The sequence below is a fragment of the Microtus oregoni genome, unplaced genomic scaffold, assembly GCF_018167655.1.
Source record: "Microtus oregoni isolate MIOR12 unplaced genomic scaffold, Mior012 000168F_ref0000490, whole genome shotgun sequence".
NCBI lineage: Eukaryota > Metazoa > Chordata > Mammalia > Rodentia > Cricetidae > Microtus > Microtus oregoni.
The window spans coordinates 27,153-42,095 of record NW_024544824.1 but is presented as its reverse complement, the minus strand read 5'-3'; the positions used below and the strand labels follow the sequence as shown (position 1 = coordinate 42,095).

The following is a 14,943-nucleotide window of genomic DNA, read 5'->3' as shown; positions in this document are numbered from 1 at the left end:
AGTAACTGTAGGGGGCAGGGAAGGAAGGAGAGAGACATAACACACACACACACACACACATACACAGAGAGAGACAGACAGACAGACAGAGAGGAGCCTGGTGGTGAGGGTTGTAGTTTCCAGTGTGGCGATCAGGGTTGACCTCATTCTGGAGTCGGCCTTTGTGAGAAGACTTGAGGATGGAGAGCATTAGACAAGTGGATATTTAGGGAAGAGCACTCCAGATCATGCGTCACGTTGCCAGAGAAATAGTAGGAAGGTGGGTGTGGCCTGAACAGAGGGCTCTGGCATATATGGAGGGCATGAGGTCAGGGTAGAAATGAAGGAAGGATGGCGGGGGGTACTTGGGTGAGTGCTTGTGGGCTTGGTACAGCTTTGGCTTCCATTGCAACTGAAATGAAGGATTTGTGCACAGAAATGACAGGATAAAGACTTAACGATTTGTCAATTAGCTTTCTAAAACTAAATCTATTTTGAAAGACAAAATTTAGCATCTTGGTTGTAGATGTAAACTCAGTGCCATAGGACATAAATATAAAACAACCACTGAAGTAAAATCAGGAAAACAAAACAAAACAAAGCAATGCTGTCAAAGTCTAGCTTCATGAGCCTAGCTGCCCAGGGCCCTGGTCTCTGGACCTGTTCTCTCTTTGTTAAGGGAAGAACAAGTCTCAGACTGATGTTAGAGACAGATTCTGAGCCTTGCCCTTTGAAGTCCCAGAGAGGAAGCTGTCATTTTTCACACTGTGGCTCCTGGTATATAACATTCCCCCTGTAGTCTCCTGCCTTGGGGAAATTCTGGAGCAAGTCCCCTGAGGTCTGTTCTGATCACCCCACTCCCTGACCCTTTACTCTCTGGCTGTTCAGTTCCTGTCCGTGTGCTGGAGCTGAGTGAGAGCCACCCTGCCAACGGGGAGCAGACAATCCGCTGTCGTGGCCGGGGCATGCCTCAGCCAAACATCACCTGGTCTACCTGCAGAGACCTCAAAAGGTGAGCGTACCTGAGCCTCAGCCTTCCCGAACACCCTCATCTGCCTAGAATGACCCAGTGCACGGTAATCCAGACCAGATTCTTCTCCTGAGAGGTCCAGGCCACATCTTAGACCAGTCCTCTGCTTTCCTGGAGATACTGTGCATAACCTCAGTAGCTCCTTTTCTTATCTTGACCCTGAGCCATCCTCAGCCCTGGAAGGTGCAGGGTCTGGCCCCTAAAGGTGTCTAATTCATCCAGTAGTTGTTCTATACCCCTGACCAGAGCTGAGTCTAGTACAGAGACATAGGATGAGTTCAGGATTTGCCTCTAACCCTGATACACTGGTTAACCTTGAGGGTCAAATGAGTGAATTTTGCCATTTAGGAGTCTCAGTTCTGGAGTACTAGCACCCCCTGCTGGTCCATCTAGACAACACAGTAGGAACCTGCTTAAGGACCAAGCAGTCATAGAAATGAAACATCCTTCTCTATACACCACTCAGTGTACAGCCTGCTTTGAGCCTCGGTTCCCCTATCTGCAGAGGGGAACTAAGAGAGGATGCAAGCTATTGCCCCTGTGTCTCCTAGCAGGTGTCCACGAAAGCTGTCACCCATACCCTTGGGGAACGGTTCCAAGGAGGAGAACCAGCTAGAGACTAACGTGACTTTCTGGGAGGAGGAACGGGTATATGAGGTGGTGAGCACGCTGCGCCTGCGTCACGTGGATCAGCCACTGTCAGTACGCTGCATGCTGCAGAACTCGATGGGCAGAGATTCGCAGGAGGTCACCGTGGTACCACATTGTGAGTGTCCCAGCTTTGGGTTGCTCTGATGACCTTTCACCCTTTCCTTGATCCTGCTATGCCGAGCCTGCATGCCCAAAGTGGGTCAAGTCAGCATGCTCACAAAGCCCATAGGAACATAACAAAAGCCACCAGAGTATGTTCCTACACACATCACAACATATTATGTGGGCACAAGTGCACAAACACAAGTCTATACAGCACAGACATGAAAAGCATTGATTCATGCGTAGGAAATGAACTGGTATGCATGATACATGATGTAAGCATGATGTAAGCATGATGTAAACATGAGTGAGCTGATCTTGGGACTTGGGCATACACCCTTCATGTGCACATGCAATCTGTGCTGAGGATGCTTAATCCCTAGAGAACACATATGTTAGCATGTGCTCCTGCAAGCACAATACTGTCCGTGTATATAAAACTGCAGGGTATACTTTTGTAAGCTGTGTATATAAGCCTGCCCAAATCTAAGACTTGTATGTAATCCATGAAATGAATATCTACACACAGGTACATGTGGGAGTACAATCCCCATACATGTGTATAAACCATGCATGTACAAACCTTGTGCATGTGTGAAAATTGGCATGGTACATATCTGCACTCACATAGTTGCAACATATAAAACATAAAAAAGCATTGAGCACAAGTCTGTAGATACACACCTCCAGAAAATGTGTACAGCAGGTTCACATATGTGTATGGTTATTGCATATATAAACGGTGTTTGCCAGAGTCCAGATGTGTGTGTCCACTCATCCCTGCCCACACACGTGTGTGCATGCTTCATCACTCACCTATTTCCTGCTCAGTAAGTTATGGGGACCCAAACTCATAGTACACAGGAGGCCGACAAAGGAGTAAACCAGGCTCCAGGAAGCAGCCCCAAGAGAGAAGAAGCTCTATGCTAACCGTTGGGTTGGGGAAGTACCCCAGGAAAAAGAAGCTTTACATCAAATGCTGAACGATGGTTAGCCTGGGAGGGGTGGTGTTGCAGTCAGGGAGGCCTGTGGAAAAGCCTAGCGGTAGATTAGTTTCTGAGAAGTTCAAGGAAACAAGACCGTCTGGAAGGCAAGCTGTATGTGGATCTGAGGCAGGGGAAGTAATAGGGAAGGAAGTGGTAAGGAGTGGGGATACAGGATACAGAAGTCAGAAAAATCAGAGCTTCACACACACACACGCACATACACACGCATGCACGCGTGCGCGCGCACACACACACACACACATGCACACACACAGGCTGCTCCACAGCCTTGTGCAAGTTTGTCTATGTACATCCCTGTCACCTGCCCTAGAAGATGAGTGAGCTTTGTAAATATCCTATTGAGTTGGAGAGATGTTCAGGGCTTAAGTGTACTGGCTGCTCTTCTAAAGGACCTCAGTTGCATTCCCGGTGCCATACCAGGGGGCTCACGACCACCTGTGGCTCCAGCGCCCATGGATTTAATGCTTTCTTCCATCAGCATCCACACACGTGGCATTCAGGCACACAAATGCACACATATACACGTACATAAAAATAAAACACAATTATTTTCTCCACACTCTTGTAGGTGCACGTGGATCCTTGAGCAAGTGGGCAGAGCAGAGTGTGCACAGCCTGACATATAGACCCACTCTAGGCCTGAGTAAAGACAGGAGGAAAGTCATTGTGTGACGCCTGGACAGGACACCGTGTACTATCACACGGAGGATGACTCTGATGGATCCCTGGAGGGTGCAGGCTCCCTTTGCAAGACTAGGACTTGGGGCTGTCGGGAAGAGAGGACAAAGATGTCAGCCAGTGACCCTCAGAAGGAAAGGGTGTGGATGAGCCAGAGGAAGGCTCCTTGGGGAACAGAGGAGGGCAGGAAGGGGACATAAGGAGGAAGAAGCACGTTCCCAGAAGACAACAGCTATTGCTAAGTGGGGAAGGACAGAGGTTCAACCAGGGTGACCGGGTAGCAGCAAAGCTGAAACCTTGGGCTAGAGAAGACTCAGGGCTCAGGGGACCCAGGCAGAGCTGTGTGTTCACCTCAGTGCCCTAGATAGTGCACTCTCTGACCGCTCTGTCACACACACCAGCTGTTCCCCAAGGAGGGGCTGGGAGGAACAGACTCTTCAGGGTGTGGATTCTTCAGGCTGCTAAAGTTCAGGGTTGGCTCTTTCGAGCAGTCACTTAGTGAATGCCTCAACCATTTGGTTAGAAATGGCACCTAAATCTATGACCCAGGCATGACAACCCACCAGGGCATCAGCCTGGAAGAAAGGAGGGCATGGCCTGGTCCTCAGGGTGCCTAATGCTGTGAGAGGCACAGAGAATGACCAGGAACCGGAAGAGGGTTTTCAGTAGCCTAGCAGGATGATGCAAAGGCCAGTCTGAGCCCGGCCATGATCCGAGAAGGGGGATTATTGAGGGGCACTGGGGTTTGCAGGTAAGGCCAGAGCGAGGGTCCTGAGGCCAGCTATCTAGAGAGTAAGGTCTTCTGTGCTAGGCAGAGCAAGTCCAGTGGATCTGTGATGCCCACAGCGTGGTGGGGAGAGCAACTACCAGCCGCTGTTTGCTTACGGCTACTCTGGTCTCTGTCTTTAGCCCTGCCTTTCAAAGTGGTGGTGATCTCAGCCATCCTGGCCTTGGTGGTCCTCACCGTCATCTCGCTCATCATTCTCATCATGCTGTGGCAGAAGGTAAGCGCCTCTAGCCTGTAGGTGCACAGTGGTACCCCTATTTCCTCGAGGTCTGCCCTGAATGTCACACAGTCTGTCACATATGAAGGACCTAGCATGGAGCTCAGCTGACTCAGAGCAGCACTGGGTCCCCATCTCCCTCCATCCCCAGCGAGCTGTGCTGACCCCAGGCCTGCTGCAAGTGGTCCAGGACTGACTCCAGACCCCTGCTCTTTCCTCTGCCTAGGTCTTTCCTGTTCAATCCAGTCGCGGGACAAATGGCACTTTGTGGGTGGACTACCCTGGCCCCATGATTCTTCCAGCTCTTACCCATGAGTCACTAGAATGCAATCTGACCCCACGAATCTAAAGTTGCAATGCTCTGTTCTGACATTTTCCCGTTCTGTAGCTCCAAACGCTTACAATTCCTGAATTGGGACTTTAGTGCCCTTCATCCTGTCATTATAAGATTCCAATCCTGTGACTCCAGCATCTAAGATTTCCACATTCAAAGGCTGCATCCTTTTGAGATCCCACAGAGACAGACCCGACATGGGGAGGGCCCCCCACATTTGACATCTGAGGAGTAACTGGGCCTCTGGGAGAAGCTGATAAAGCCGTTCTAGTGAATGAGGGCCACCCTGTCAGCTGCTCTCCAGAGGCAGCGTCCTCAGGGTATCTCAGCCACACTTTCCACCTTCTGGGGCACCTTAGTGCCAGTTGCCTCTGAACTCATGGAGACCTTGGTTTTGCTGGTCACTCGCTGTATCCCTTTAAATAAATTCCCGCCCTCTCTTGGTCTCAGAGTCTCCTGTCCCATCTGCCATCTAAGAGCTGGACCTGATAGGCTCAAGGCCAAAGATACCCTCTGACCAACCAGCTCATCTGTTGGTCTTGTCCTGCAGAAACCACGCTATGAGATCCGATGGAAGGTGATTGAGTCTGTGAGCTCTGATGGCCACGAATACATCTACGTGGACCCTGTACAGTTGCCTTATGACTCCACCTGGGAGCTGCCACGGGACCAGCTCGTGCTTGGTCAGTCCTAAGAAGTCTTTGGTGGCAAAGGAGACCCTGAGATCTGCTCCCAGCATGGTTACGACTAGCTGAGGCCCAGAGCTGATATCTTGTCTTCTCTGGCTCTCAGTATCCTCTCTATTTGGTGAAGACAAGATGATCCCTGATAGCACGGAAGTCCTAGGAACCTGAGATTGATATGGGGCCCCTCCAGGCCAGAGAGGAAGTACCAGAGATAGGCTGGGGAGTCTGAGGCAGTTGCAGGGGAGCTGTGATTTCCTGAGGAGGCAGGAGGTCTTCTAGGGACTCTAGGGGAGGCAAACAGGATCTAGAGGAGACCCAAAGGATGGGAAGCTTCGTGAGAGGGAGCACAATGAGGTGGTTGGAAGGATGACCTAAGAGAATAGTCCCCTGTTCTGAGTGGGAAGATGAGGTAAGGATCCTAGTTCCCAAGAGCTGAGAGTTTCTTTCCATCCCAGGACGCACGCTAGGCTCTGGGGCCTTCGGACAAGTGGTGGAGGCCACAGCTCATGGTCTGAGCCATTCACACGCCACCATGAAAGTGGCTGTCAAGATGCTGAAATGTGAGTCTTGAAACATGAGCCAGCCCCCTTCCTCACACCTAGGGTCCCACTCTGCCTTACCCTTCCCTGTACATTTGGTTTCTTCTGAAGGGCCCTGGTCCTGGATTTGTGAGACAGAAAGGCTCCTCACCGTTTCCTCTTTGGATTCCTCTTTTTTCTCTCCCCTTCTTCCACCTTCTTCCTGCTCCAGTGAAGTCCTCACCCCCCTGGGACACTAGTCCTACATCAGAGTGGGACAGAGTAGGCCCTGGTGGGGCCCACCCAGACTGAGCCCCTTTCTCTCCTCAGCTACAGCCCGAAGCAGTGAGAAGCAAGCCCTCATGTCAGAGCTGAAGATCATGAGTCACCTCGGACCCCACCTGAATGTGGTCAACCTGCTGGGAGCCTGTACCAAAGGAGGTACTCAAGCCATGCCCCAAAGGACTCTGAGGCTCCTCTCTTTCCTGTTCTCAGTCCGCCACCAACAGGACACTCTCGTGGGAGTGTCCACACACCTGCTGCCCAGCACACCAGCTGGTGACCCGCTGGGCTGCTGACAGTGATGATAGTGGTGTTGTTTTACTTCACTATCCCAGATTGCCGCGCACCACGACCCTGGTCTGCGCTCTATGCGCTAGACCCCAGTTCGCGAGCTTCGGAAAAGGAAGGAACTGGAGGTTGAGAACACACACGCAGAGACAGACCGACATGCAGACCTTTAAACACTGATAGCAAAGCACCTCTTTATTAGCACCATGTAGGCTTAAATACCCTGCGGTTAATGGCCAACAGGTGAAAATCCCATCCTCTGATCCTCTAGGCTAGGCATAGCTTCTAGTAACTTCAATTAGAAGGCTCTAGCAGGGAAGAGCAGCTGAAGGCCAGGACTCATTAGTCCCAATACAAGATGAGTTTAGTTTTTGTTTTTAGAAATTTATTTATTTATTTATTATGCATACAGTGTTCTGCTGTCCTGTATGCTTACAGGCCAAAAGAGGGCACTAGATCTCATTATAGGTGACTGTGAGCCACCATGTGGTTGCTGGAAATTGAACCCAGGACCTCTGGAAAAGCAGCCAGTGCTCTTAACCACTGATCCATCTCTCCAGCCACTGGGTTTGGTTTTAGAAACTCAGAATCATGATACCTTCAGGGCAGAGAGATTCTTGGGGTCACTAGTTCCAGCAGCTTCCAAACCCAAGTCTCTCCAGACATTATTTTCTTCAGATTCTGAAGTTTTATGTGAGTACATGCTTGCCTGTATGTCTGTGCACTATGTGTGTGCCAGGTGCCTGAGGCAGCCAGAAGAGGGCATCAGACCCTCTGGAACTGGAGTTACAGATGGTTGTGAGCCATCACGTAGGTGTGGGATATGGAACCAGGGTCCTCTGTGAGAGCTCTTAACAAGGCTCCTAACTACTGACCATCTCTTCAACCTCCATTTTTGTATTTTCACAATACATTTTGGAAACCGTGGGAAAGTAACAGCCTCTACGGCTTGGAGACAGCAGAGCCCATCAGCGGGCAAACCGGGAGCTGGCTTTTGTTCACATGGGTGTTGAAAGTCACTTTGGCCATCGTGTTTACTTGAGGGTTTGGTTACCCTTGGGCTGTGGACACAGTAATAATAGTGAAGTTGTTGCCATTCGCAGCTGCCTGTTGTGAGATCTGGGATTTTCCTCGGTATTGTGTAATCTGTCTAAATACAGAAGTACATTGCACACAGAGCGTTGTCTGTGCCTGTACTGGGCATATTTCAAAAGTGTCTTCATCTTTTGGGTGGCTTTAAGTGCGTTGAACTTAAGTGTAACTGGTAAATGGTGCTGACAGAGACGTTTACCTACTTCATGTAGATCAGAATCCAAGAGTCTGAGAAGAGCAGCAGCAACTGATGTCATAGGCTTGCCCCGTGCCGAGCCCTCAAAGACATCATCTCAGGGGTCTTCATGTCAACCCCAAGGGTGGGTGCTGTTAGCCCCTGGCTAGAAGGGCAAAAGAAGGCCCTTAGAGAGTAACAGCTTACAGTCACAGAAGGCAGAGAGAGGATCCAGGTTTGCAAGGTGCCAGCTCTCTTTGCCATCTTGCCATCGGTGTCTCCACACCCAAGACTCTTGATTGGCCTTGTGGCCATGCTGGGAAGAATGAGGCCTCTCCCAGAATCCATCCCTGAGCCTGTCCTTCTGCAGGGCCCATCTACCTCATCACCGAATACTGCCGCTACGGGGACCTGGTGGACTACCTGCACCGCAACAAGCACACCTTCTTGCAGCGCCATTCCAACAAGCCATGCCCACCCAGTGCTGAGCTCTACAGCAATGCCCTGCCAGTGGGGCTCTCCCCACCCAGGTATGAGGGAGGGAGCCCCGAGTGAGGACCTGCCAAGCATATGGGCACTCGTGTTCAGAAGCCCAAAGATGAGGGTGTGAGCATTGGGGCAGAGTCACTTCCCAGAGACAGGGTCGGAACCAGGCAGACGATGATGGTGGGAAGGAGAGAGGGATCAATTGTTACTCCATGTCATCTCAGTGAGGCAGGCTCCTTCCTAACCTTTCTGAAGATGTGATTCTTTGAACCCACATGCCATTCTCGTGTCATGGGTGTCCTTTTTTCTTGCCTTAGGGACCTAGGGGCAGAGGCAGTGATAAACTGAGAGCCAGACTCTAAGATGCTACATACTAGGCTCTGGGCCTTAGCTCCCTACCCTCCACAAGCCAGCCTCCCCAGTTCTCTACAGGCAACACAGCTCTGTCTTCTGATTATTTCATAAAGAACATTTCTTGTTTTGTTTTTCATTTGTTTGTTTAGTTTTTTGTTTTTTAATTTATTTATTTTCATTTTATTGGTGTTCTGCCTGTATGTATGTCTGTGTGAGGGTGTTGGATTCTGGAATTACAGATAGCTGTGAGCCACCATGTGGGTGCTGGGAATTGAACCTGGGTCCTCTGGAAGAGCAGTCAGTGCTCTTAACCACTGAGCCATATTTTCAGCCCCGCTTACTTTGTTTTGTTGTTGTTGTTGTTGTTTGTTAATTTAAAAAAACAAAGATAATAACTTTGCAAAAGTGTACTCAGGGATATGAAAATGCACCTGGTCCTAACACTGTGACGTGTTCCCGCACATGTGTGTTTGGTTCCACTATTCCCTGGGGAACTGAGGCTGGACCCAATGGGTCCAGGTGAGGCCTCGTTGCCACCCTAGACCATGCACCTCGCCGCTCTGTAGGCGTAGATAGGTACTGGAAAGGCCCAGAAAGGAACTGCTCTGCAGACCCATGTATGACCCTTTCCCTGGCTGCTGTAATTACTCCTGGGTGTGAACGCTGAGAACACGTGAAATTGAAGTTTGACATTTGTGCCCTGGCAATGCTGAAGCATGCATGGGCAGCCCGTATATGGCAGTTCTGTTGAATTTGTCCATATTGGTCTAAGTTGATGATGATGACTGACCAGGTCTCTTCCTCAAGAGGGCACCAGATATCATTAAAGATGGTTGGGCGCCACCATGTGCTTGCTGGGAATTGAACTCAGGACCTCTGGAACACGCGCTGGGTCTCATATCATCCCTGCAGCCCCAGGGTCCAGCTCAGGGCCACACAGATTAGTTGGAAGGGTTGATTCAGTCAAGTGTATTGTGGCGGCAGACCATAGGACAGTGGGTACAGTGGCTGAGGAGATCTACAGATGACCAGGCCATATGGTCTCAGGCTGAGCAAGGGTCAGGAGCAGGAGGGAAGAGAAATCCATGGCTTCTCCTGACTCCATCCTCTCACCTACAGCCATTTGTCCCTGACTGGGGAGAGCGATGGTGGCTACATGGACATGAGCAAGGATGAATCTGTAGACTACGTGCCTATGCTGGACATGAAAGGAGACATCAAATATGCGGACATCGAGCCCTCCAACTACATGGCTCCTTATGACAACTATGTCCCATCTGGTAAGTGAATGTGGTGCTGGCACACGTGTGCAGGCTCACCCCGTGTGCACAGTGACGCTTTCCTTTCAAAGTCCCTCATGTGCTCAGTCTTGTGACAACCCTGGAAGGCAGAGAGCTCATTTCATGCATGTGGAAACTGAGGCCAGCTGCCTGCCCAGTGCTTCTGTGCAGTGGAGCCCTGACCAGAGTCCTGTAACTGGCTCTAGAAGCATGCACACTCTGGTAAGAGGGGAAGAGCGGGTAGAGGTGGCCTTCTAGGGCCTGGAGGAAGACACATGTGCTCTGGGTTGGCCATGTGATCATCTAATGTCCTGAGAAACAGGCAGGCAAGCCTTAGCTGGTGGTTTCGGGACTAGGGCTTTTCTTGCCAGTAAGGACAGTGAAAGCAGAAGAGGTTTAGGTTAGACACTTAAAAACTCGTTCTTGCCAGGTGGTGGTGGTGCACGCCTTTAATCCCGGCACTCGGGAGGCAGAAGCAGGCCGATCTCTGTGAGTTCAAGGCTAGCCTGGTCTACAAGAGTGAGTTCCAGGATAGGCCTCAAAGCTATAATGAAACCCTGCCTCTCAAGACAAAGCCAACCAATCAACCAACCAAACAAACAAAAACAAAATTCATTCTCCTAAGGGAACACTTAGAAAATCAGTAGCCATTTGTATTGAACTCTCAGTCACCTACAAGCCTAAAGACAGGAGTCTTCTAGGCCTGTGGTGTACACAAAGTAACCCATAATTCTCTGCGCTCTCTAGCCCCTGAAAGGACCTATCGGGCCACCTTGATCAATGAGTCTCCAGTGCTTAGTTACACAGACCTCGTGGGCTTCAGCTACCAGGTGGCCAATGGCATGGAGTTCTTGGCATCTAAAAACGTAAGTGTGGTCCTGATGGGGAAGGCAGAATTATGGGGAGAGGGGTCATCTAGCCAACTAGACTCTCCCACATCTATGGGTGAGATAGCTCCCAGCCCTCTGGTGGGCAGGACATTGAGAAACCCCACACCCGGGCAGGCACTGATTTTTCCTAAATCTCTGTCCCAGAGGATCTTCTCCACAGTTGCCCTTTAGCCTCAGCCCCCCTTTTCCCTGACCCAGTGTGTCCATCGAGACCTGGCGGCCAGGAACGTGCTTATCTGTGAGGGCAAGCTGGTCAAGATCTGTGACTTTGGCCTGGCTCGAGACATCATGCGTGACTCAAACTACATCTCCAAAGGCAGTGTGAGTGCCTTCATCATCCATGGGGTTGTCCCAGGTGCCTCTCTCCCTAGACATGGTTTTCTCCTGATTCATGTGGCCTCAGCTTGGTAGGGGGCCACTGGTAGCTTACCCTACCAGCAGAGATGTCAATGCTCCCTACCTATGAGCAGGGACAGGACAAGGAGCCTAGCTTTGTGAACAGTGGAGAGAGACTGGGAGAGGGTCAGGACTGTCACAGCAGGGGCCAAGGAACCAGCTACAGTGGGCTTGGGGTAAATAGGAAGGGAGTATAGACACCCCTGTTTTAGGAGATGTAAGGTCGAGGAGCATAGAAAGGAGCCCAGAAGATGTGGTAAGATAGGTTGTCTTGAAGCCCAGGGGTAGAAGGGCTACAGACTTCAGAGACCAAAGAGAACTCCTGGCCATGACCATGGCTGCTCACGTTTATGCGAAGCACACCCTAGAGGCTTCCCCCAGGAACACAGGCTGCCATGTCTTTAGCTAGTGAGTTAGGAAACAACTTCGCAGCACCCTAGCCAGGAATGTGCTGAGAGCCGTGGAGTGGAGTGAGATGAAATTGGTGTGGGAGATGCTGGGCCTCCTCCTTCCCAGGTGAGGTGGGGTTGAGAGACTGGCCACGAGGACCCTCCATGCACTCAGTACCTGCCTTGCCCTTGCAGACCTTTCTGCCTCTAAAGTGGATGGCCCCAGAGAGCATCTTCAACAGCCTCTACACCACGCTGAGTGACGTGTGGTCTTTCGGGATCCTACTGTGGGAAATCTTCACGCTGGGTGAGCCGCTTCTTCTCCCAGCCCCAAGTTATACCCCAGAGCAGCTACCCTCTTGCTCCTACCTCCCTCCTGACTGCTCCTCAGGCTGGAAGCAGGGGACTGTGGGGCAGACACTGGAACATGAGCGGGACTCAGGAGCAAGTCCAGGCTGTGCCTCTCTTTCCATTGCATGGGTTTGGCAAGTTCTTGGCCTATTCTGGGTTTCTATCTTCCCATCTAAGCATCAAAGGAGTTAGACATATCAAAAGGCATGCTTGAAGCCAGCTATAATGGTGTACATCTGTAATCCCAATATTTGGAAGTCAAGAAGATGGAAAGTTTCAGGCCAGCTTGGGCTACACTGAGACTCCAAAAGCACAGACACAGATCCTGCTTGGGTATCATTGCTTCTCTAGTTCCATCTCTGTCTCCAATGCCAAGGGAATTGTGTTCTCGTATACATCAGGACAGTGTGCCCTGCCACTTCCCACATGCTGAGACACTAATGTCCCTGTCTCTGTTCCATGACAGGTGGCACCCCTTATCCAGAGCTGCCTATGAACGACCAGTTCTACAATGCCATCAAGAGGGGCTACCGCATGGCCCAGCCCGCTCATGCCTCTGACGAGATGTGAGTGGAACCTTGCGCACTTGGGAAGGATCTGAGGGTTCAGAGGGTGTGCATCTCCAACTCAGAGGCTAGACACATCCTGTTAGAACTGGATCAAGCTGTTCGAAATGGAGCCATCAGAAAGTTCTATCCCAGCCCAGGTCTCCACTTTCTCAAGGCTGGTTTCAAATTCAAGCCTGTCCTGTTCATGTGACTGCCGTTAGTACTGCCCTAACATCTTACTGCTTGCACTGCTCCAGGAAAAGACTCAAAGCTGACCCTTTTTTTTTTTTAAGTGTATGAGTGTTTTGCCTGCATGCCTGTGTGGGCATGGCATCCATGTCTGATGCCCTTGGAGATCAGAAGACAGTGTCAGATCCTCTGAGACTGTGAGCAACATGTGGGTGCTTGGAATCGAACCCAACTACTCTGTAAGAGCAACGAGTGCTCTTAACCATTGAGCCATATCTCCAACCCGACCCAGAGGTGAACTTTAAGAGCTCAGTTTGGTCACATGCCATCAGATCCAGGCCTGTGCTGGGAAGATGAAAATCCCTATTAGACAAATTCAGGTCACGTGCTCACCATGGCATCTTGGACCACACAGAATCACATGGGTGAGGGAAGCTGGGAAGACTTCCCAAGGGATTGGTGAGAAGCAGTGATGGTGTTAACAATATTGATGCGGCTCCTTCCCAGCATCTTCTGCCTCCACCTTGCTCTGAACCCTACTGCATGGTCCTGCCTCTAAGGCAGAGACTCTGACCCTCTCTCTGCCTCCCCCAGCTATGAGATCATGCAGAAGTGCTGGGAAGAGAAGTTTGAGACTCGACCCCCCTTCTCCCAGCTGGTGCTGCTCCTGGAGAGGCTGCTGGGCGAGGGTTATAAAAAGGTATGGAGACAAGGTGGGTGGGAGACAGAGTTCTGGTCTCAACCCTGTACGCTGGGCCTGGAGTGATGCGCTGGTGTTTGGGAGGAAATAGTCTTCGCACACACTTGGCCTCAGTTTCCTTGCTGGTTCTAGAAAGAGTCATGTCAGAACCAGGAGTTTATTTTAGTAGAACCAAGATGTGGAAGCCGATGAATTTGACCCAGAGAGGTGCAGACAGTTGATAATCCTGTCAAACCTGCGCACCATGACAACCCAGGGTGCTCCTTCAGAAGTGTGAGCAACCCTAGGCTCTCCTGAGTCCTCACACCAACCACTTAAACCTTGTCCCAGGTTTATACGAGGCCAGTGGAGCGAGTCTGCCCTGACCTTGGCTTCTTACTTCTTCCCATCTGGGGAGATCAAAGCAGAACAGACTCACCACTATCTCATAGCAAGGGACGCTGACCCCCAACCCCAACAGACGGCTATGGGAGACCACAACAGGATAAGATTCCATATCAGCAGGATGGAGGGGGGAGGACTTTGGACTTTCCACAGGGCAGGGAACCCTGACTGCTCTTCAGACTGGAGAGGGAGGGGGAGAGGAGTGGGGGGAGGGGGAGAGGAGTGGGGGGAGGGGGAGAGGAGGGGGAGGAAGGGGAGGGAAATGGGAGGCTGGGAGGAGGCGGAAATTTTTTTTTCAATAAAAAAAAAAGATTCCATATTAGTTACTCTGAAGTGGGGTAGGAGCAAGGGTCATGGTGCTGCCTGACTACCTGCCCTCCCCTCCCTAGGGGACTCTGAGCTTGTGCTTGGTCTTGGGATACCAAGCAGGAAGGCAGCTCATCGGTGTGGCTTTGAGCAGAACCCCTTTTCATGTGTACTGGGGGAGAGGGTCTCTAGGATGTTGCCTGTCTCTCACCCAGTTTTTTCCTTCTCTCCCTGTCCTGTGGAGCAGAAATACCAGCAGGTGGATGAGGAGTTTCTGAGAAGTGACCACCCAGCCATCCTGAGGTCTCAAGCCCGCTTGCCAGGGTTCCACAGCCTCCGATCTCCCCTGGACACCAGCTCTGTCCTCTACACGGCCGTGCAGCCCAACGAGGGTGACAATGACTACATCATCCCCTTGCCTGACCCCAAGCCTGATGCTGCTGATGAGGGCCTCCTGGAAGGTTCCCCCAGCCTTGCCAGGTAGCCACCCTAACCCTTTGTTCCCAGACATCATGCGAATAGTGCTTGTGTTTCTCTGTCTGTGTGTGCGCATGTGCACGAGCATGCGTGTGTGCACGAGCATGCGTGTGTGTGTGTGCACGAGCATGCGTATGTGTGTGCACGAGCATGCGTGTGTGTGTGCACGAGCATGTGCACACGCTTACTACACTCACCACAGAAAAACTGACAGCTAGCTAGAGAAAGGACTAACTCCTGCCCAGTGGCCAGCAGAAGCTGGAGTTTATTCAGGCCTTGAAGCCACAGGTGGGAAGGGCATTCTAGAATGAAATAAGATGTTCAAGAACCCATTTGCCAGATAGCTCTTCCTTTTAAAGGTGCACCC

General features: G+C 51.1%; 1 protein-coding gene across 2 annotated transcripts in view; it reads left to right on the top strand.

Moving 5' to 3' along the window:
- The window catches only part of LOC121445248 (platelet-derived growth factor receptor beta), a 38,630-nt gene that overhangs the window by 21,182 nt on the left and 2,505 nt on the right, over positions 1-14,943 (top strand). Inside the window, exons 9-22 of one of the 2 annotated variants that reach the window (XM_041647291.1) lie at positions 868-991; positions 1,564-1,775; positions 4,357-4,451; positions 5,336-5,468; positions 5,927-6,031; positions 6,320-6,430; positions 8,197-8,356; positions 9,786-9,946; positions 10,694-10,812; positions 11,035-11,157; positions 11,817-11,928; positions 12,439-12,538; positions 13,304-13,409; positions 14,347-14,579. In XM_041647291.1, the coding sequence (XP_041503225.1) occupies positions 868-991; positions 1,564-1,775; positions 4,357-4,451; positions 5,336-5,468; positions 5,927-6,031; positions 6,320-6,430; positions 8,197-8,356; positions 9,786-9,946; positions 10,694-10,812; positions 11,035-11,157; positions 11,817-11,928; positions 12,439-12,538; positions 13,304-13,409; positions 14,347-14,579 (1,894 nt within the window). Of the gene's footprint in view, positions 1-867; positions 992-1,560; positions 1,776-4,356; positions 4,452-5,335; positions 5,469-5,926; positions 6,032-6,319; positions 6,431-8,196; positions 8,357-9,785; positions 9,947-10,693; positions 10,813-11,034; positions 11,158-11,816; positions 11,929-12,438; positions 12,539-13,303; positions 13,410-14,346; positions 14,580-14,943 lie in introns of both variants that reach the window. The other variant, XM_041647289.1, reaches the window with a different exon arrangement.